Raw genomic sequence first — 21318 nt, 5'->3', positions numbered from 1 at the left:
GAGCCCTTGTTCTAGCATTGGGGCCTCGGAAGATGATCTCAACACAACTGCTCCCCACCTTCAATGACAGGTTTTAAGTCTGGCAATCTCTCTGTTCTTTCATCACCAATCACTGTCCTGATCAAGAGCCCTGATAAAGGACTTAACTGACTCAGAAGAAACCCCCAAATGCAGGGAGGAAGTGGCCTCTTCCTGGGACCTGATGGGCACTCACCCAGGAAGACCTCAGCCCAAAAAGCCCTTGGCTGGTGACTCTCAGGAGCTAAGAGATACATCAGCAGGCACGTCTCACGGTATGACTCCAGGAACCAAAGCTTGAGCAGAAAACAAAGGCTATGAATAAAACATAAAGGAAGACTGAGGTGAAATAGTCAATGAAAGGCAATGAAGAGAAAGTCAAGACTTGAAAATCAAAATGTCAGTAGGTCTCATTTTCCTTGTGTATGTCAGTGGCTGCCTGAGCTGTGAGGATGATGACAAGGTCCGGCCTCTTCCACCTGTGTGAGCTGGGGACATGATTCTGCTCACAAAAATGAGCTGAAGACACTGTTCCTCATACTGTAGCGAGCCCACATGGTCAGCAAGCAAAAAGGAATGTCAACATCGCAAGATAAAGGGCAGGATAATATCTAGGCAACAAGACCACAAAGAGCACTTAACCTTGCCTAACTTGACAGCAACTGCCCCAAGCTCCTTGCACATTCCTTACAGGACAGGTGGCAAGTGTGGTGAGTGAATGCCAGGCTGGGCCCCTGGAGTCCTATCCATGGTCAGTCTCACCTCAGGTTAAGGGGTTGCAGCAACCTTTTTAGAGTTCAGGAGAACCACACAAAATTTAACAGGGCAAGAAGGTCCCATGATTCATGCTACTCTGGTCACCACCCCTGACTATACCGTCCTGTGGCCCCTGGCAGGCCACCCGGATGAGATCCAGGAAAAATGTTGCCATAAATGTGAAGGACACAACACTTGCAGACATCTGCACACCCATGTTCACAGCAGCATTATTCACAACAGCCAAAGGTGGAAGGACCCCAGTGTCCACGGTAGATGAATCACCATTCTGTGCTGTGATCTCTCTCTCTCTCTCTCTCTCTCTCTCTCTCTCTCTCTCTCCTCCCTTATCTTGTTCCCGTGTAAGTAAATCATGTTGTTTTCACAAGTTTGCTTCTGGGCCATGTGCTGTATCCTGAAGCAGGAGGTGAGGACCCAACAACATCAACCCGGTTCCTCTAGGCTTCTTCTATTTCTGGAGCACTAGACCTGACCTACCAACATGGGGATGGACAATCCCTCTGTGAACATGGTGAGCACTAGTGGGGCCTGAGGTTCTTTAAAATTGTGTAAGTTACCCTGGATAAAAGAGAAATCATAAGCATGAACTAGACTAAGGCTCATTCAGAAGAATGAACGTGAGCAATGATCCTGCATGCCGATGGCAGCCTAGGGCGAAGGCACCAGGAGGGGGGATCATATACAAAAAAAACATACCATGCTGGGGTGTTTGCTATTTATTTATGGATATATGCATTGCATGCCTACCATTTATACACAAATACACACATTCCAAGTGCCTTACACTGATAAAGGTGTGAGATTGAAAAAGTTTATTGACTATCACTTGCATGAACTGCTATAGCAAAAGGATGTCTTAGAATATTTATTTTTCTAAAAAGCATCCATGTGGCGTGGCCTCTTTGGCATTCACTACTGGATAAATTAGGAGTCCTGGCATTTTTCAGGATGACTACTTGCTTTTAGACACTTTTTCAAAATTCAGAAATAGGGCCTCCCTGGTGGCACAAGGGGTAAGCACACCACTGTGAAGCTCTCCACAGCCTCAGCACCACGGAGTCCTACCCCTGACCAGGGAGCTACCCACATGGTGCAGCAGATCTCTCCTGTCTCGCCGCTGCTCCCCTCAGCAGTGTATTTCAGTCAATCTGCCTGTTGTGTTCCCCATTCTGTCTCTGGTGAATCCTCTCACCCCCGTACCCCTGGCTTGTCCCCAGTTCTTGTATGCTTAAATAAATAAATCTTCTTTTTAAGAAAAGGTCAGAAATAAATAAGTAGTATGATTCAATCTACACACAAATCTAAGATGAAAATGGCCCAGAAGACAGGGCAGTGCTGTCTGCTATGGAAACAGCTGGGCAGGACAAGGACACTAATTCCTGGGGAACAAGGACCATGGGAGGGATCCACTCCCTGCAGAGAGCAGCAGGAAGGAACAGCGACTTAGTCTCAGAGAAAAGGCCTAAAGATGAGGTGAGGGTGCCAGAATGCACAGCGGAGGCAGGGAGGGAGCAGAGGTATGTGCAGGGCAATTAACAGCTCAGATGTCCAGGGCTGCAGTTTAGCAGACAGGGTAGAAATGAAGTTCACATTCACTAGAAAGTTCCAAGACAAAACACTTATAAACTGAAGAAGACAGCTCTAGAGGCAAGAGGAGGGAGGAGGGTGGAGCAGAGACAAACAAGAAGGGTGAAGAAGGCCTGTGGGGTGAGGCTCCTCTAGGCGTGTGCCTTCCATATTTAGGATTTATTGTTATTCAGGTATGCTGAGGCCGCCCAAAAGGAGGAGGGGTCACACCAGGAGCACTGGGAGGGCCATGTGGGGCAGCACCAGGGTTGGTCGGGAGGCAGAGGGAGTGATGAAAAACGTGGCAAGTGACTTTATTATGGTTTCTGCAGTAAGGAATGAGCGAGACTGAGTAAGCAAGTTTTGAAATATTTCAGCGGCTCTGGGCTGTCCCGGGTTGCCTGGGGTCATCAGGCAGGTGCATAGTGGCCCTGAGCATGCCAGCCCCATAAAGGAGATGATTAGGGTGTAAGATCTGGATTGGTTAGCTTGCAGAGGAAAAACTGTGCTCACAGGCTTGTCCCTTGTTATTGCTAAGAATTAACCAGTCCTGAACTGTCCCTCTAGGGTCAGAAAAGCCCAAATGTCCATGCATCAGACTTCAGATGATAAAAAAGACAATCTGAACAACTGAAGGAGCAGGAAGTGACTTAAGAGGACAGGACGCTGCAAGCATTAGTTGGGAACGGAGCCAAGGACTACAGACACACCTCCCTCTAGCTCCACACCTCCTTCTCCAGGGGAACACTAGAGGGAATCCCCACTACTTCCCACCAGACACTGCACAGAGGAATGAACAGGATGGAAACTGAACAAGTTAAAGAGAAACCACACCAGATGCAGGGTAGTTTACAGGAATCAGTGGTGACTAGGTGAAGACCATGACACAGTTAAGCTCCAGGGCTCAATGCTGACTTTGACTCCATGTGGAAGAACACCTGGATCATAGCATGCTGGTCGCAATGCTAAAGACAGCCATGCAGCAAACAGATTTCATGTAATGAATCAAACTTTCCATTCCACTTAAAAGCAAGGCTTTTCTTTCCAAAAAAAATTGCAAATGGAAAATATTACAATGCAAGTCACAATGCCAGTTAAGTGCCAGGAAAAGTCCCACACATCTGATTTGACTAAAGTCTGTCATGGCAAAATGAATAAAGAAAAGCAAACAATGATGATGATAACTGCAATATGGAATTTTATTGCCTAGGTTTCTACCAATTAGTCATGAGGAATAAGACATATCTAATAAAATATGATACAGATGAATAAAAAAATTCTGTTTTAGAAAATAAATGAATGCCATGTGTATCTGGACATTGTTGAATAAAGAGGGAGCATTTGTGGTCCTTATCTGCTTATGGGAGAAATTAAGAAACAAATTACTTGGATTTATGTGAAAATGGCCTGTTTGTTCAGAGAGATAAAAGCAGGGAGCATCCCAAGTCCAACAGCTGCCCCCTCCTGATAACTCTGCTTTTCCTGCCTTGTCATTTTACCCCAGATGGGTCTGAGTTTCCTGAGTCACTAGATTTCCCGAACCACTGAGCACTGCAAGTGCCCAAAATATAGAGAGTTGGATGGGTTTTGTTACTGAAATGGAAATGATTTCCAGTTTGGCAGAGGGAGATGGGAGAAGCCCCATCTGCGTCTCTGTCCATGCACTGGAGAGAAAAGCCCAGAATAGGGCCGGATGTGGTCACACCCTCTTTATAAGATCAGGGCACACCCCTCCACCCTCTTAGCACTGGGAGAACTGGAGCTGCTGAGTCAGCTGCCATGTCTGGATGCCGCCCTCAAGAAGTTGGTTAGATCTGAAGCAGGGTGCTGCAGATGGGATGCTGAGGAGATCAGCCATCCTTGCCTCCCCATCCATCTGGGCTGACATTCCACACATGCCACCAGCAGCCCCAAGGTCATATTTTAACCAAGACTAGAACTGGGAACCAAAAACCAATTCTTTAGAAAGTTTTTTTTTTTTTTTTTAAACTATCACTGGCAGGACACAAAAACAAAGGGCAGAGTATTTCCACCTGACAAGGGACTCAGTTCAGATGCCTGGTGACAGCTGGGGTTACCTTCCATTTCACCAACCCCTCAGGTAACTGGGTTCCTTTGAGGGCACAAGTTTCCATTTACTACTCATCAGGGAAAAAGAAAAGTAGATCGTGGGGAGTGGGGTGCCAGGGTTCTCCTGAACTTTGGAAGGTGCAGTTTTTCAAGATGCCATCTAACCTGGTGTTTGTTCACAACCTGGGGCCTTTCTAGAAAAGTTGGCTCCTGAAGGAGGCAAACTAGATGTGAAAGAATAAGGCAGATCCTGACTATTCTAAAATGACATCTCCTAGGGCCTCCCTGGTGGTAAAAGGGGTTAAGCATAACACTGTGAAGCTATCTGTAGCCTCTGCAGCACAGTTCCATCCCCATCCCTGGCTGTCCAGGGAACAATCCACATGGCACAGCAGACCTCTCCTGTCCACTCGCCCACTGCTCCCCTCAGCAGTGTGTTTCAGTCACTCTGCCTGTTCTGTTCCCCACTCTGTCTCTGGTGAATCCTCTCACCCCCCCCCCCACACACACACACCTCTGGCCTCTGGCTCTTGTATGAATAAATAAATGAATCTTAAAAAAAAATAAAAAATAAAATGCCATCTCCAGGGTGTTCAAAAAGCACAGTCTAGGGAACATCCAAGGCATATCTCTGGAGAAAGCCCACCAGGGCTTTTCTCTTTTTCAAAAAGGAACTGTTCTCTTTTTCAAAACCAAAGATATATTCTAGGTATTTTTATTTTTTGTATCAGTTGATAAGTAATGATGACAATTTCAAAGACACCAGTGAATTTCAAAGACATTCACTGAGTCAAAAAATTAGACTTTTTTGATTATTTTAAAAAAGGGTGTGTTAACATACATCTGCAGAGATGTGAACGTGTACCTCTAAATCATATCTTGTGTTATAAATCAATGTCATGAGAAAATAATGCAAATAAATAAATAAATAAATAAACCTCACCAAAGCTGTGTGGAGAACTGAGAAAGGGCTGTCCCCACAGTCAGAGGTGAGCTGAAGGACCCCACAAGCCAGGCCCCACCTGGCAATGAGTCAGAGCCAAGAGGGGGATCCAGCAATTTAGACAAATTCCTACAAATTTACAATCACCCAAAGCTAGATAAAGAAGAAATAGAACACCTTAACAGACCAATTACAAGCAGTGAAATTGAAATGGTAATCAAAACCCTCCCCAAAAATAAAAGCCCAGGACCAGATGGATTTACAAATGAATTCTACCAAACATTCAGAAATGAACTGGTGCCTATTCTTCATAAACTCTTTCAAAAAATTGAGAAGGAAGGGATAATACCAAACACGTTCTATGAAGCCAACATTACACTAATATCGAAACCGAACAAGGACAACACACACACAAAAAGAAAACTACAGGCCAATCTCTCTAATGAACACTGATGCAAAAATCCTCAATAAAATTTTAGCTAACAGAATCCAAAAACGTATCCATAAGATAATTTACCACGACCAAGTAGGATTTATTCCAGGGACACAAGAATGGTTCAACATCCGAAAATCAATCAATGTAATCCAACACATCAACAAAAAGAAATATAAAAATATGATAATATCAATAGATGATGAGAAAGGTTTTGATAAAGTACAACACCCACTTATGATAAAGGGCCTTGAAATTCTTGGGATACAAGAAACATACCTCAACATCATAAAGGCCATATATGACAAGCTCATAGATAATATCATTCTCAATGGTGAAAAGTTAAAAGCATTTCCATTAAGATCTGGAACAAGACAAAGATGTCCACTCTCACCATTGCTATTCAATATAATACCGGAAGTCCTAGCCAGAGCAGTAAGACAAGAGAAAGCCATACAAGGAATCCAGATAGGGAAGGAAGAAGTTAAACTATCACTATTCAGGCCTCCCTGGTGGCACAAGGGGTTAAGACACAACCTATGAAGCTATCCATAGCCACTGCAGCGCGAGTTCAATCCCTGGCCAGGGAGCAACACACATGGTACTGCAGAACTCTCCTGACTGGCCCGCTTCTCCCCTCAGCAGTGTACTTCAGTCAATCTGCCTGTTCTGTTCCCCACTCTGTCTCTGGTGAATCCTTTCACCCCCCCCCCCACACCTCTGGCCTGTACCCCAGTCTTACATGCATAAATAAATAAATCTTTAAAAAAACTATCACTATTCATAGATGATATGATAATATAGAGAACCCAAAAACTCCACAGAAAAACTAATCAAACTAATCAATCAGTTTAGTAAGGTAGTAGGATACAAAATCAATAGACAAAAATCAGTAGCCTTCCTATACACAATCAATCTGAAGAAGAAGAAACCAAGAAAACCATCCCTTTTATTATTGAAACAAAAAAATCAAATACTTGGGAATAAACCCAACAAAAGAGGTAAAGGACCTATATAAAGAAAACTATAAAACACTGTTAAAGGTAATAGAAGGAAACACAAAGAAATGGAAAGATGTCCCCTGCTCATGGACTGGAAGAATTAACATTATCAAAATGGCCATCCTACCAAAAGCAATCTACAGATTCGATGATATTCCAATAAAAATTTCAGTGACATTCTTCAAAGAAATAGAACAAATATTGATGAAATTCATATGGAGTTACCAAAAACCCCAAATAGCCAAAGCTCTCCCCACCCCAAAAAAAGAAGGAAATGGTGGTATCACACTTCCAGACTCCTAGCTATACTACAAAGCCATAATCATCAAAACTGCATGATATTGGAATAAGAACAGACACATGGACCAATGGAACCAAATAGAAAATCCAGAAATAAACCCACAGATTTATGGTCAACTAATATTTGACAAAGGAGCAAAGAATATGCAATGGAGCAAAGAAAGTTTGTTTAATAAATGGTGCTGGGAAAACTGGGTTGCTACATGCAAAAGAATGAAGCTTGACTGCTACCTCACAACATGCACAAAAACCAACTCAAAATGGATTAAAGAACTAGACATAAGACCAGAAACCATAAAATATATAGAAGGAAATATAGGCAAAACACTACATGACATACGCCTCAGTAACATCTATAAAGACACATCACCCAAAGCAGTGATAGTGAAGGCAAAGATAAACAGCTGGGACTATATCAAATTAAAGAGCTTCTGCATAGCAAAAGAGACAGTAACCAAAACAAAGAGACACCCACCAACTGGGAGAAAATTTTTGCACACAACACTAATGATAAAGGACTGATCACAAAAATCTACAAAGAGCCGATGAGACTCAACAAAAACAAAGAAAATAATCCAGTCAAAAAATGGGCAGAAGAGCTTCTCCAAAGAGGAAATGCAAATTGCCAACAGGCATATGAAAAAATGTTCAACATCACTTGTAATAAGGGAAATGCAAATCAAAACTACCATGAAATACCATCTTACACCAGTGAGAATGTCACCTATAAAAAAAACTAGCAACAACAAATGTTGGTGAGAATGTGGAGAAAAAGGAACTCTCCTGGACTGCTGGTGGGAGTGCAAACTGGTCCAACCACTATAGAGAGCATCTTTAGCTGTGTTGAGAGATGCCTCAAACTGCTAAAGATGGAGCTTCCATATGATTCAGCAATTCCACTCCTAGGTTTACCCAAAGGACACAGAAATATTAATTCAAAAGAGAAGCCGCACCCCCTGTTTATAGCAGCACTATTTACAATAGGTAAGCTATGGAAACAACCCTAATGCCTAAAAATAGATGACTGGATCAAGAAGATGCAGTATATATACACAATGGAACACTATTCAGCAATCAAAAAAGATAAACTTATCCCATTCACAGCTACAGGATGGAGCTAGAAGGGATTACGCTCAGTGAAATAAGCCAGAAAGAAAAAGAAAACTATCGAATGGTTTCTCTTATCGGAAGAATGTAAAAGAACCAAATAAGGGACCAGAAAAATAAAGTAACTATAATAAACTAAAAATCAAAATCAACAGGCAACTATAAATTAGAGCCATTCTGCAGGGGAGGAGGAGGGAGAAGGATCAAGACAGGGGAGGGAAGTGTGCAAGGGACTATGGTGATGGGACATGGGTGAATTTGTGGTGGGAATTTCATGGGGTCTGCACCTGAAAGGAGAAAGTATACATTGCACAAAAATGAAGAATGATGTAAAATATATATAAAATTAATATAAAAAAATCTTAATACCAGGGCCTCCCTGGTGGTGCAGGTGGTTGAGCATCATGCTGTGAAGCTGTCCGCAACCTCTGCAGTGTGGGTTCAATCCCAGCTGGCTGCAGAGATACCCACATGGTGCTGCAGACCTCTTCTGTCTCACCCGCTGCTCCCCTCAGCAGTGTGTTTCGGTCAGTCTACCTGCTCTGTTCCCTGATCTGTCTCTGGTGAATCTTCTCACCCTCTCCCACATCTGGCCTGTATTCTGCTTCTTGTATAAATAAATAAATCGTCAAAAACAAATTAAAAAGAAAAGAAACTTAACAATGAGAAGAGTTGCGCTAGTTATAATAATGAGCCACAGCTAACCTTTCAACCCCTTACCTGCTGTTGGGCAAGTTCTGCCCTTTTGTGTCTGTTCTCACCTGCTTTTCACACTGCCCAGAGGGATACAGTGACCCTCCTATTTAAATAAGGAGACCTGGCCAGACAGAGACACAGCCTGCCCAGCACATGTCCGCTGGCCGGGGTCACACTGCATTGAGAGGTTTTAAGCTGTCTCTAATTGACTAAAAATAGGCAAAAGAATCCATTATTACCTAATGAAAATAGTTTGGTAAGCAAAGAATTTCAAAATACAGTGTCTTTACTGGAAAAATAACCAGAAAGTATTTCTGGGGCCACACATACAAACTATAATCCTGGAAAAGGCAAAAAAGTAAACAAAAAGTCAAGAGAATTCTAAAAAAGTAGAAATCAAAATAACCTCTCCATTTTTCCTGGGAGCTCTTTCAATTTACTATATATAGCAAGGTAAGTCTTGTACAAATAAGTACATTGAGCTCCCCTGTTAAGGGAATTCAACAAGAAGCTGGACCACCCCATTGGGAAGGGCAGGACCCTAGCAGTCACAGCTCTTTTCAGTCTTCCCAAGTCAAGGAATCCAGAAACATGGAGAAGTTTTGTATTTAAAATGGCTTTGCAAAAGTGTTTTTCAAGAGGGCCTGAATGTCTTTGGCACAGGGAAATATTTTGTGGGGTGGACTGTCCAGAGCAAGCCAAGGGCATGCTGCGCTAGTCAGCAGGCTGGCCGGGAGCACCTAGTCCCAGGAAACTGTTGGTGAATGTGATAACTAAATATTTATAAACACACTCGAAATAGTACTGCCCTCCCCCGCACCCCCAGATGAGAGGCCTGACAGACCAGATGATCAGCTAACAATCCACCAGATTAGGATCCAACTAGGTCACAGCAAGCAAGCCAAGAACAGGTGTGCTGGGCTTCCAAGGCCGTGAAAGCCACAGAAGAACTGGGTTAAGAAGGAGAGCTCTAATCCAGGGAAAAATGAGCAAAAGACCTAAAGAGATATGTTTTTAAATAAGGTATACAAATGGCCAGCAGATACATGAAAGGTGCTCAACAGTACTAATCATTACGAAAGCACAAATCAAAACCACAGTAAGATAGTACCTCACACCTGTTAGAGTAACTGTCAACCAAAAGAGAAAAGATAAATGCTATTGAAAGTATGGGGTGCAGCAAGGTTGGGAACTTGTACACTCTTGGTGGAATTGTAAATTAGTGCAACCACTATGGCAAACAATAAGGAGGTTTTTCAGAAAGTTAAAAATAGAACTACCATACAATCTAGCAATTCTACTTCTGGGAATATATCCAAAGGAAATGAAAATACTACGTCAAAGAGACATCTGCATCTCCACCTTCATAGCGGTATTATTCATGAAAGCCAAGAAATGGAAACAATCTAAGTGTCAACTGACAGATGGATAAAGAAATTGAGGGGGGTGTGTGTATGTGTGTGTGTGCATGTGTGTATGCATATGTGTATATCTATATAGCAACATTATTCAGCCACAAAAATGAAGGAAATCTTACCATTTACAATAACACTGACAGAACTTGAAGACATTATATTAAATGAAATAAGTCAAAAGTGGAAATAAAAATACTATATAATCTCACTTACATCTGGAAACTTTAGGAAAAAAAAAACTCATAGGAAAAGAGATCAGATCTATGATTTCCAGAAGCAGGGGGTAGACTGTGGGAGGGATAAAAGTGGTCAAAAGGTACAATCTAAGTTATAAGATAATAAGTACTGGGGATATAATTTACAACATGATGACTAGAGTTAATACTTCTATATGATGTATACCAGTTGGGGCAAAGAAGGCAAGTCTAATTTTTGGTAATTATTTTCTTTTCCTATCTGGATTCAAAGACAATTCCATAAATAATTATAAATCTGCATTGATAAATTTTTGACATATAGAGATGATAATATTAGCACAAAGAAAGAGAAGAAAACACAATTTACACATGAGCAAATTTTCTATGTACTATGAAAATTGCTGGTATTAATCTGTGCTAATTTTATTTTAAATGAAGATGCTATTTGTAATACCCAGAGCACCACAGTGGGGAAAATAAACTAAAAGCCTAAATATAGTAAAACAAACAAGAAGGAGCTAAAATGGTACACTTGAAAATATTGATTTAGAGAAGACAATAATGGAAGACTACAGAAATCAAAACATGTTAAATATATAGAAAAGAAATAGCAAACCAGCAGACATAAATCCTACCTTATCAGAAATTACATTAAATATTAATGAAATAAATATTATAATCAAAGGACAAAAATTGGTAAACTAAATATTTTAAATATATGATTTGACTATACACTATCTATAAGACACACACTTTAAAGACTGACATGTTGAGAAAAGGAATTAAATAAAGAGATATACCATGCAAAATAGTAACCAAAAGAGAGCTGAGCTACTAGACAAAATAGATATAAGACAATTGGGAGAGATCAAAAAATGCATTTTATAATGACAAAGGGATAAATTCATCAGGGTTATAAATTATAAACATCTATGACTTAACAGAGCCTCAAAACACATGAAGCAAAACTTAACAGAAGCAAGGGAGAAATAGATAATTCAACAATAGGGTATTCAACACTACTCTACTTTCAATAATGACTAAAACAATAGGTAGAACAACAACAACAACAAGGAAATAGTATATATAAACATTTTAAATCAGCTAGACCTAACTATAAAACACGTCATAGAACATAACACATATTTTTCTCAAGCATATATTGAATATTCTCCAGAATAGCCCCAATAAATGTAAAAAATTGATAACATTTAAAGTATTTCAATATAATTAAGTCAGAAATTAATTTAAATATAATTAAGACAGAAAGAATGGAAAATTCACAGATATATGATGATTAGGTATTTCTAAATAACTAGTGGGTCAAAGAAGTAATCACCAGGGAAATTAGGAAATACTTTGTGAGAAAGAAAAATGATAATATATCCAAATTTATGGGAGGCAGCTAAAGTAGTTATTACAGGGAAATTCATAGCTGTAAGTCAACCTAAGTGTCCACCTTGAGTAACTATATGAAGAAGAGCAAACTAAATTCTAATGAAACAGAAGGAAGGAAACAGTAAAGAAATAAATGAATTAAAGAATAGAAAAACAGGAGAGAATAATCAAGAATACAAAAAAAATAGTTCTTTGGACCTAATCAACAAAACTGGAAAACCTATAGCTAAAATGACCAAGCTAAAAGAGAGAAGGCTCAAATTATTGAGAATATTATAATAAAGAAGAGTATATGGGCCTCCCCGGTGGCGCAGCGGTTGAGCGCTGGGTTTCCAAGCTGCCTGCAGCTTCTGCAGTGCTGGTTCGAACCCCGGCTGCTCCCCGGCCACGGGAGGAGGGTCCCACATGGCACGCAGACCTCTCCTGCTGCCCGCTGCTCCCCTCAGCAGTGTACTTCGGTCCTTCTGCCTGCTCTGCTCCCTGCTCTGGCTCTGGTGAATTCTCTCACCCTCCCGCACTTCTGACTGTACGCAGTGCTTGTATAAATAAATAAATCTTTAAAAAAAGAAAAAGAAGAAGATTATAGCACTACCAACTTTACAGAAATTGAAAGGACTGTAAGGGAATATTATGAATTCCATGCTAATAAATGAGATAACATAGATGAAATGGACAATTTCCTAAAAAGATACAAAACCACGGCAACAAGTTCAACATGAAATAGAAAATCTGAATAAACTGTAACAAGTAAAGCAATTGAACTAATAATTTTAAAACTTACATAAAGAAAAGCCCAGGACCAGAGCGAAGTTATCGTTAATACTGAATCCTTCCAAACTTTTAATAAAGTATTGACACCAATTCTTCACAAACTTTTCCAGAGAATGGCAGGACACTCCCCAACTCATTCTATTAGGTCAGTTCAATGTCCCACCTTAGCTGTGGAGAGCACGTTTGTTCTGATTCCAGTGGACCTAACACTGCAGACAATATTGAACCTCGTATTTTTTTCCCCTATAATACACGTTTTATATATTGAGCGCACTAAAAGATTAGCAATATTAATAATAAAATGGACTAATTATATCAACATACTATAATAAAAGTTAAGTGATTATGGCCTCTGTCTCTAAATCTTATTGTACACAAAATTTTTGGACTGTGTTTGACCATAGGTAACTGGAACCACAGATGCGAACCACATATAAAGGGGGGCTGCTATACAGTAATTTCCCTTATAGCAAAACTAGACTTAGATATATACACACACAAACACACACCCTAAGTCACTTAGGAATGCACATGCAAAACAAATTCCAGTAAACCTCATGCAGTAATATAAAAAGGAATCTACACCATGACCAAGTTGGATTTACCCCAGTATGTAAGACTGGTTTTTAAACATTTGAAAGAGAATCAATATAATGCAATATATTGATTGAATAAAGGACAAAGTGGTAATCATTTCAATAGATGCAGAGCATCTGATAAAGCCTCACATCCTTTCTAATGACAGAACAAAACAAAGCAAAAACTTAACAAAGTAAGAATTGATGGGACCTTCCTCATCCTGATAAGGGACATCTATAAAAAAAAGCCACAGTTAACATCGTACTTATGGTGAAAGATTGACCATTCCCCTGCTTACATCTGGAACAAGATGTGGTTGCATACAGAATATACCAAGCGATTCACAAAATAACTAATTAATGAGTTGGCAAGGTAATAGGATGTAAGATCTATATGTAATATGCCAATCCAGGGCTCATTAATTAGTGGAAAAACTGTTTAGAACTGAACAAAGAATGGAATTTAATTAGTAGTTCTATAAAGGTTAATTTGTTAGTTTTGACCATTGTAGTTCAGTTAAGTTAAATGCTGTAGTTTGAGGAAGGTGAGGGAGAAGTATACAGGAATTCTGTATTCTGTAACTTTTAAGTCAGTCTAAAATTATTTCAAAATAAAATACAAAAAAAATTAGAATCGAATTGGTTTCCATTGGAGGAGGCTAGTTAGCATTAGCTCTCATTTGCTCTATGAGTCGTTCCACTGGGAATCTTGGTAATAGGCAAGGGAAAGTGCCTTTTTATAAAAGAACCCCAATAAGGAAGGAAAGAATTAGTACAGTACCAGTCCACAACCCCTAACAAGTTCAAGGATGTGGGCGATGATCATCAATGCCTACCAACACCAGAAAATGAGGGGTAAGGAAGTGCTATGGTCCCCCTGATAAAAGCACAGAACAACGCCCACAAATGTGGTTCTGACAAAAAAGAAAATCAAATCTGAATGCCATGAAGCTCTGATAAGGCATTCAGACGCAACAACCATGTCACAGAAATTGTAGCAGGAAAGGCCATGTAACATGATATCCCAGAGAGTCACCAGGAGTGTTCAGGGCAGGGAAAGCCTTCAGGACACAGCTGAGTTTCTTTAAAATAAATTTTAAGGAAAAGGAGAGACAGAAAGAAAGGGAAGGGCCTCCCCGGTGGCGCAGCGGTTGAGCGCTGGGTTGCGAAGCTGCCCGCAGCCTCTGCAGCGCCAGTTCGATCCCCAGCTGCTCCCCGGCCACCAGAGGAGGGTCCCACATGGCGCGCAGACCTCTCCTGCCGCCCGCTGCTCCCCTCAGCAGTGTACTTCAGTCCTTCTGCCTGCTCTGCAACCCTCTCTGGCTCTGGTGAATTCTCTCACCCTCCCGCGCTTCTGACTGTACCCAGTGCTTGTATAAATAAATAAATAAACAAACAAATAAATAATCTTTAAAAAAAAAAAAAAAAGAAAGGGAGTCATAGAGGGGTTCTCTCAAGGTTAAAGGAGACCTAAAATCAGCCAAGGGGTTCTCATGTAAATCTGATTCAAACATACAAATTGAAAAAATATTTAGGGCATTTATGAGACAGGTGGAATTTGAGCACAGACTGGGCATTTATGTTAGGAATCAATATTAATTTTTTGGTATGATGATGGTATTCTAGTTCAGTTTTAAAAAGAGTCATTGCTGGGCCTCCCTGGTGGTGCAAGGCGTTAAAACGCAACCTATGAAGCTCACTGCAGCCACTGCACTGCAGCCCAAGTTCGATCCCCGGCCAGGGAGCTACCTGCATGGCACAGCAGACCTCTTCTGACTGGCCCGCTGCTCCCTTCAGGAGTGTATTTCAGTCAATCTGCTTGTTCTGTTCCCTGCTCTGTCTCTGGTGAATCCTCTCACCCCCCCAAACTTTGGCCTGTACCCCAGTTCTTGTATGTATAAATAATAAATCTTTAAAAAGAAAAAAAAAGTCATTGCTCTTCCAAAGAAAAATGCTGAAATATTTGCAAGATAAATGGCAATATGTCTGGGATTTGCATCAAAATTAAAGAGGGGAAGAGTGGATGGGTAGGAGCAGGGAGGAGCCCCTGAGGGCTGCTCGCAGTTGGAACCTGACTGTTTCAGGTTCATGATAGGTGAGCTTCTCTGCATGTGAAGAGAATTAAATCAAAAATTAGCAACAGAGTGTAATTTGGGAAATTCACAATACCCCGAGATGCATAATTTTTTTAAAAGATTTATTTATTTATTTATTTGTTTGTTTATTTATTTATACAAGAACCGGGGTACAGGCCAGATGCGGGGGAGGGTGAGAAGATTCACCGGAGACAGAGTAGGGAACAGAAAAGGCAGACTGACCGAAACATTCTGCTGAGGGGAGCAGCGGGCGAGACAGGAGAGGTCTGCCGCGCCATGTTGGACCCTTGCTGGCTGGCCAGGATCGAACCAGCGCTGCAGAGGCTGTGGACAGCTTCACAGCACTGCGCTCAACCGCCTGCGCCACCAGGGGAGGCCCCATAAAAATTTTTTTAAGTTTTTTTTTTTCCTTTCTATTGCTGGAAGGGGAGGTTGAGGGTACAGAAATACCTACAAGCATGGAGTCAGAGCAGGGTGACTCTGGGCCCCAGCATGGCACTGCCATCCCCTCCCCAACAGGGGGATCTTAGGCAAGTTATGCATCTGGAAACCTTAGTTTCCCCATCTGTGAAATGGGGAGTGACTGTTAGAATGATAAGATAGGCTTGTACATATGAAAGATTTGGCTTGTATCAACAAATTACAAAAACAAACAAACAAAAAAACGGCGCCATAAGCCCAGTCATATTTGACACACAAGTGTCAGAAAAGATATTTCCAAAAGACATGTGAATGGCAATGTCCAGGTACCATTCCTCAAGTGTCCCCAGGGATGTCCGGGGGACATCCCTGCCTCCAGCAGGACTTGGCATTATCCTGGCATGTTTCTGCTCCTGGGTCTTGTCCTGGTGTCTCTGCTTCTATAACCTTTTATTCCGTACATGAAAAAGGTGCAGTGCTTTTCAGGGGGATGGTGTTTCTGCTGTGGGCAAGGAAGGATGTGATTCCCCAGGACAGGGGGGGATGGAGACAGGAGACGAGATAAACGAACTGGAAACAAAAGAACATTGTGGGTCCCAAGCTCTTCTGAAAAAACAAACGGTGCAGGCCAGGGCAAGCAGGTTGGACAGATAACCCCGCTGAGCTGGGGAAATGAAGGAGAATCAGAGGAAAGGGAAGGGACAAAAATTGGAGGGTGAAGGCCGTACAGCGCCCTGTCCCCCTGGCTTCCCACAGGTGATGGACAGACACCAAGACTCCTCACTCAACTCCAAGGCCAGAGCCCAAGAGATTCAGGGAAAGTTCTGTCAGCTTAGTTCATGCAGGCACGCCACTGTATGCACCATCCCAGAGACAGACTCTGAAAGGCACCAATAAGAGCACATTTGAGTTGTGACAAAACACGGAGGTAACAAGAAGGAAATGACATGATAATCAAGCAGGATTTGGAGCAGAAGCAGGAGGCCCCTGGGACAAGAACACAGGATCTCCTGGGGCCTCCGGCTCATGACATGTGCATCTAGGGTCTGCACCCCACTTTCAAGGAGTGCAGGGGTGCAAGGTGACTTGTGGGGTCCCTCCCAGGCAGGGCCTGAGCCCAGCCTAGCATCTGCTCCTCAGGCTGGTTTGCTCCCTTCTTGGCTTGACCCCTGACCCCTGGGGCTGAAGACCAGTGTGATTTTTTACCACAAACATTCCCTGGCCCTTCCCTCCCCTCTACTGGGTGACATCCCCTGCCAGAAACTTTTCTACTTCAATAGCCTGGACAGGAACATTCCAGCCTTCTGGCCACCAGAACCACCGCTCTCCTCTCCCGGTTCTGCTGCCTTACCTTCCCCTCCCTCACCTGCCGCACTGCAGTCAACCTCTGCCTCCTCAGCTCCGCCCCTGGTGCCACAGGCCTTACCCCAGTGGCTATATGGTGCCAGGGGTTGATGCCCGAAAGCTAGGGTGAAGTACAAGTTCCCAGCAACAGAGACCTGAGGCCACTCCCAACAGGGAGCATGGGATGGGGGGAATGGACTCAAATGGCCCCTTTCTTTGCACCTGTGGTTGGAGGGAGGTGGTTTCTTCAGATCCTCTGCCAGCCCCATGGAGGCAGATATGACTGGGAGGGCTTTGTCCTGAGTCCCATCCTATGAGACTACGGACCTTCGCCCCAGGAGCAGGTACCCTGGCACCCCATCCCCATCACTCACTGCCCTCTCGTTCCATTGGGCACGGCCGGGCATTTTCCTAACTACAGTCTGAAATCCATGAGCCATACAACAGGCTCAGGACTTGGAGCCTGCATACTGCTCCCCAAACTTCTGAGTGCAAACAGATCCCTGATGCCTTTGCCTGCTCTCCTGACTCCAGAGTCTCAGCAGCCCTGGGTAGGAGTGGGGGCCTGGGAAGCTGCATTTCTAACTAGCTTGATAGGGATTCCCGTGGAGAAGGGCTGCAGCACATGAATAATGGTAGACATAGTTGATGAGCTGCAGGCCACACGGCTGAACACAAAGGGAAGTGGTGGAGAGAAGCTACTATTCAAAGACAGTACTGGTTGGAGGGGTTCCCCAACTCAAGTCTGCTCTCACGCCACACTGCACGCATTTTGAACGGTGTGCTTCCTTCACGTCAGCCAGAGCAATGATACACCCAGAACCCCACCATCTATCCAGCAATCAAAGGCCCTGAACAAGCCGACATCAACTAAGTCCTCCTCTGGGCCCACTGGCTGGTCCAGACGCAGCTCCTGAGATCCTCGGTGACAACTCTACCCCTCAGCCCCAAACATGCAGTGAATTGAGATCACGTGCCCCCCGCCCCCATCCCCTCACATGTAGTTTCTGCCTTTCCCACCCCTTGTCTGGCCAGTCCTCCCTGATCCACACACTTATGTCCTTCCAGCATCCTTGGCCAAGGGCCCCAGCATGGACACCTGCCCCAGGGCCATCATTCCCCAAGGGAAGCTCTGGGAGACCAGCCTCTTCCTTGCTCCACTGCTAGGGCCTGCCCGGGTGTGAGGGCACTGATTTAGGCCACACTGTGTGCAAAGCCCCACAGCACACAACTGGGGCACAGAGCCTGGAGCGCAACGGGGGCACACGCCACTCACATGCGACAGAGTGCCAAGGGGGGCGTGGGAAGTCTGCACACTCAAGTCCAGGCGTTCTGGGTCTGGAAGAGTTGGACCTGACTTCTAAATAGAAGCAAGGCCCTGGAATAGAGGTCCTCTCCACACACACCACCACCCCTCACACCCATGCAGATGTGCTCACCACCCATCCCAGTAGAAAGCCCATTCCCTCCTTGGGAAAGCATTCAAGGAATTTAACTTGGGACTTGGGAGGTGTTGGGGGATTTCTCCCGAAAGCAACACTATCCCTGAGAAGCAGCCACTGTGGACAGGACTGACTCTTCAGGAATCCAGGTCAGGGCAGATGTGATAGGGAACCTGGAGGTGTGGCCAAGGGGCAGATGAAGGTCTCAATATCCCATGAAGCCTTTCGAGGTACTAGAGTCTAGAGAACTGTTTTGGGTTTCCCTTTCAGTCTCCTCATCTGCACGTTGGGGGTGCAGCTGTTATAAGGGTCAAAGGACATAATGGATTGAAAGCATTTTGTCGACTGAAAATGAACTCTTATTTCCTGAGACCTAAGTATTTATAAAAAGGAGGTTACAGGAGCTACCAGCTCACTAATAACAGGAAGTGGTATGTGTTCAAAGACTCAAACCTGTGAGAGTCCCACTCGGTGGGTGCAGATGGCAGGCAGACGGCAGCCTGGAGTCTGCACGCTGGGAACACTGAGGACATCTGTGTAAGGGGTGCGTCCCTCCTTTCTTGGCTTTAAGCTTCTAGTGAACATGAGCCAGGAAACCCTGAGGCCCCTTCCGTGGACATTATCTTGCTGGGCACCCCAAGAAGAAGCAAGAAAGCATTACTCAAAGTGCAGGTAATTATATAACTGTCACCTCTGTGCTGATTAAATACCCAGATTTCTGGGTACAATTCTTTATGAGCTTGATCTGAAACAGAGATGGAATCTGAGGACAATTATTTTTAACAAGTTCCTCAAATGACTCTTAAATAAATCCAAAAGGCACAAACATGGGAATACTGGAAAAGCTGTCAGATTCCGGGATCACTACATATCAGCTGTGTGACCTTAGGCAAGTTACTTAACCTCTCTGAACCTCTGTTTTGTCATCTGCAAAATAAGGATGAAGACCAAACAGTGCTGCTACGTGGCTCTGGAATACTCAAAGACCAGAAGGAGTATTCATGGTCTTCATCCAAGCTATTCTAAGAGGCTGGAACAACCATGACCCACTTTTAGGGTACAGTCTGCTGCTGAACATGCAAGGGGTTTCACTGAACCCCCTCAACCATGCTGAAAACTAATTAAGGTTAATGCCCTCCACTTGAAAGCTCACATCAGCCCCTTCACCAGGACTCAAACAAGGTGAACAGGAGGGGAAGAAGGGCTGAGCTTTGGATGGAGGGGTGCGACACAAGGAGGGCTCCACCCCAGACACAGTTCCAATGTGGATGTGCAGCCAAGTGGTTTTCTTGGGATGGGCAGTGTAAGGAAAGAAAAGACAGCTGGCACACTGAACAGGGTCCTCTGGGGAGGTGTAGGGAGAGAGGAGGTGCAGAAGCAGCCCAATGGAGCCAGAGTCCCTGGCACCAACCTTGGGTAGGGCTCCCAAACCTTTCAAAGTCTCAGTTTTTCCATCTGGAAGCTGGGGTTAATTGTAAGAAAACTAAAGTCAATTATGCGATAGTGCTCAGCTGGGCACCTTGCTGAGGCTCATGTCCATAGATGGCTATTTCTGTTCCTCCCCTGACCTTTATTTATCTGGTCTGTGCGCGGTATCAAACTTTCTTGCACGCAGTCGTCCCAAGACAAGCTTAGTTTTACATTCTCCTTTTGGTTGTTAAAGTTGTTGAGCACCCTGACCCAGGGAGGCTGGCCCAAGAGGAAGCCGGGACTTTAGGACAGGACGCCCTGGAATTGGTTTCCCTCCTTTACTTATAAAGTCGGGGAATGAGGGTGTCCAGCAGCCGCTGGATTCCAGCCCTGGGATCATTTTGGTTCAGGACGTAGAGTCTGAGTGACAACCAGGGTAACCCCGGTGCGCCCCAGCAGGGTTCCCGGATCTCGGAGAGCCTGGCACGAGGCCCCTGGCCCCTAGAGACCCACCCTCCCTCCCGACTCTGGCCCACTCTCTGGGTCCCCCAGCTTGGTGACACTCACACCACACCCTGCACGGAGTTCCCTGGAGCGCACAGCCGGCAGGCATGGAACCCGCGCTGCGCCCTGCTGCTCCCGCCACGCGCCCCGCTCACCTGCTGAAGACGAGGCACCCCAGGTGGTTGATCTCGTGGTCGGAGCGGTGGCGGCTGTAGTCCTCCCACAGGTCCTTGAAGGCCGTGACGGCCAGAATGAAGAGCACCGGAGCTAGCGCGAGGCCGGGCTGGAAGGCGTTCACCGCGGGCACAAAGTTGAGCAGAGCGATGAAAACAAAGTACACGTTGGCCAGGCGGTGGAACTGCTCGAACAGGTTCTTGGGCAGGAAGGACAGCAGGGTGTACTTGGTGGTCTTGAGCCGGTTGTCGGCCAGGTGCTGGGTGACCCCGCACCGCCGCCGTGCGCCCTTGGCCGCGCCCGCCGCGAGGTCCTCGGGGCCGGGGGGCGGCAGCAGGTTGGAGCGCACCGTGCGCGTCCTGCCCTCCCGGCGCCGCCGCGGCCTCCCGGGGCGCGCGGGCTCCTCGGCCGCCGCCGGCTCCCGCTCCATGGCCGCGTGTCGCCGAGCCCGGCTCCTCCGCCGCGCGCGCCTTTCCGCGCCAGCCTCCTAGGTGATCATCGCCCGCAGCCCGGGCGCGGCGGCGCGGGCTCCCCGCCTGCGGGAGCACGGAGACCGCGGTCAGCGCCCCGCCGCCCCGCCCCGCCCAGCCCAGCCCGCCGGCCCGCCGCCAGCCCCCGCCGCCCGGCCGCGGGCGGGCAGGACGCAGGCGGGGCCGGG

The 21318-nt window shown here is 44.8% G+C and overlaps 1 protein-coding gene across 1 annotated transcript in view; it reads right to left on the bottom strand.

The window, feature by feature from the left end:
- The window catches only part of ATP10A (ATPase phospholipid transporting 10A (putative)), a gene marked incomplete at both ends in the record, with an annotated part of 132065 nt that extends 110975 nt beyond the window's left edge, over window positions 1-21090 (bottom strand). The window contains one exon of the mRNA XM_084254065.1: window positions 20642-21090. Within this exon, the coding sequence (XP_084110191.1) occupies window positions 20642-21090 (449 nt within the window). The remainder of the gene's footprint in view (window positions 1-20641) is intronic.
- Between the last annotated feature and the right edge of the window lie 228 nt (window positions 21091-21318).

The sequence above is a fragment of the Talpa europaea genome, assembly GCF_964194135.1.
Source record: "Talpa europaea genome assembly, chromosome: 14".
Lineage (NCBI taxonomy): Eukaryota > Metazoa > Chordata > Mammalia > Eulipotyphla > Talpidae > Talpa > Talpa europaea.
The sequence above is the reverse complement of the archived record's forward strand: the minus strand, read 5'-3'. Positions and strand labels throughout refer to the sequence as shown.